General features: G+C 53.4%; 1 protein-coding gene across 1 annotated transcript in view; it reads right to left on the bottom strand.

Annotated features, from left to right (window-relative positions):
* EMH_0008470 (uncharacterized protein) overlaps positions 1-76 on the bottom strand; it is a gene marked incomplete at both ends in the record, with an annotated part of 4,239 nt that extends 4,163 nt beyond the window's left edge. Inside the window, one exon of the mRNA XM_013498353.1 lies at positions 3-76. Within this exon, the coding sequence (XP_013353807.1) occupies positions 3-76 (74 nt within the window). The remainder of the gene's footprint in view (positions 1-2) is intronic.
* Between the last annotated feature and the right edge of the window lie 1,407 nt (positions 77-1,483).

Raw genomic sequence — 1,483 nt, 5'->3', positions numbered from 1 at the left:
TGTTGACGTTGCTGTCGCTATCTGCAGCAGCAACTGTTTGCGCCCCTGTTGCTGCTGCTGCTGCTGCTGCGGCCATGATAGCGCAGTTGCTGCTGCAGCATCTGCCGCTGTGCTGCAGCAGCAACTCCGTAGACTTCCTTCGAAAGAAACTACAGACGAAGCCGTGTTGCTGCTGCAGGCACGTCAGCTGCAGCTGCAGCAGCAGCAGCAACAGGAGCAGCACGAGCAGCAGCAGCAGCTGCAGCAGCAGCAGCAGCAGGTGGCAGACAAGACTGCTCGGGGTATTTCGGTGGCTTTATTTACAGTTTAATGTGCTACAGACTCAAAAAAGAGAGCAGCAAACGCAGATATAGAAGCAACCACGCAGCAGCAGCAGCAGCAGCAGCAGCAACAGCAGCAGCAGCAGCAGCAGCAGCAACAGCAGCAGCCTGCTCCAACGGGCCCCAGGAAGGCTGGCATTCAAAGGCTGCAAGAAGGAAGGGTATTCACAAGCAAACCCTAAACCCTAAACCCTAAACCACAAACCCTAAACCCTAAACCCTAAACCCTCGATACAGCAGATGTGTTGACGAGGGTTTAGCTGTTTTCTCTGTCTTCAGCTCTGGGGGCCCCCCGGCCCCTCCTGGGGGCCCACACATGCTAAACCCTAAACCCTAAACCCTAAACCCTAAACCCTAAACCCTAATGAGTTCTTTATTTGCTGGCTGGGAAGATGCAAAGGGGGAGGGAGAAGGTGCAGATACACCGCAAAACCCCACAGTGTACACGGAGCTGCGCTTGAGGGTGAGCAGCAGCAGCAGCAGCAGCAGCAGCAGCAGCAGCGGCAGCAGCAGCAACAGCAGCAGTAGCAGCAGCAGCAGCAGCAGCAATCCTACAGCAGCAGTAGCAGCAGCAGAAGGTTGAGTATCAGCAGCAGCAGCAACAGGAGGCCGACGAAGCGGGAATCTACAAAACCCTAAACCCTAAACCCTAAACCCTTATATTTGTGTGTTTTGTTTTTTTAGGGTTTATTAAAAACACAAGAAGAGAGAGATAAGCTGCTGCAGCACTGCTGCAGCACAGCAGATGTACACTGTATAGGCAGCTGGACCGATATAACACTACAATCAGCTGTTCATGCTGCCGGTTAGGGTTTAGGGTTTAGGGTTTGGGGTTTAGGGTTTAGGGTTTGGGGTTTAGGGTTTGGGGTTTAGGGTTTTCATTATGAGCGCACTATTGCTGCTGCTTTTGTTCAGCTATCAGTGGATATCTTGCTGCTACTGCTGCTGCAGCAACTTCTGCTGCTGCTGCTGCTGCTGCTGCAACTGCTGCTGCTGCTGCTGCTGCTGCTGCTGCTGCTGCTGCAGGGTGCATGGATATGCGTAAGCGGGCGGAGACACCGCAGGAGGTGACCCTGCGGTGGTATGCCGAGCCAGTAGATATCAAAGACACGTGGTAAACCCTAAACCCTAAACCCTAAACCCTAAACCCTCAAACCCTAAAC

This window comes from Eimeria mitis, genomic scaffold, assembly GCF_000499745.2.
Source record: "Eimeria mitis Houghton genomic scaffold, Emh_scaff336, whole genome shotgun sequence".
NCBI lineage: Eukaryota > Apicomplexa > Conoidasida > Eucoccidiorida > Eimeriidae > Eimeria > Eimeria mitis.
This window is presented reverse-complemented; position numbering and strand designations above follow the sequence as displayed.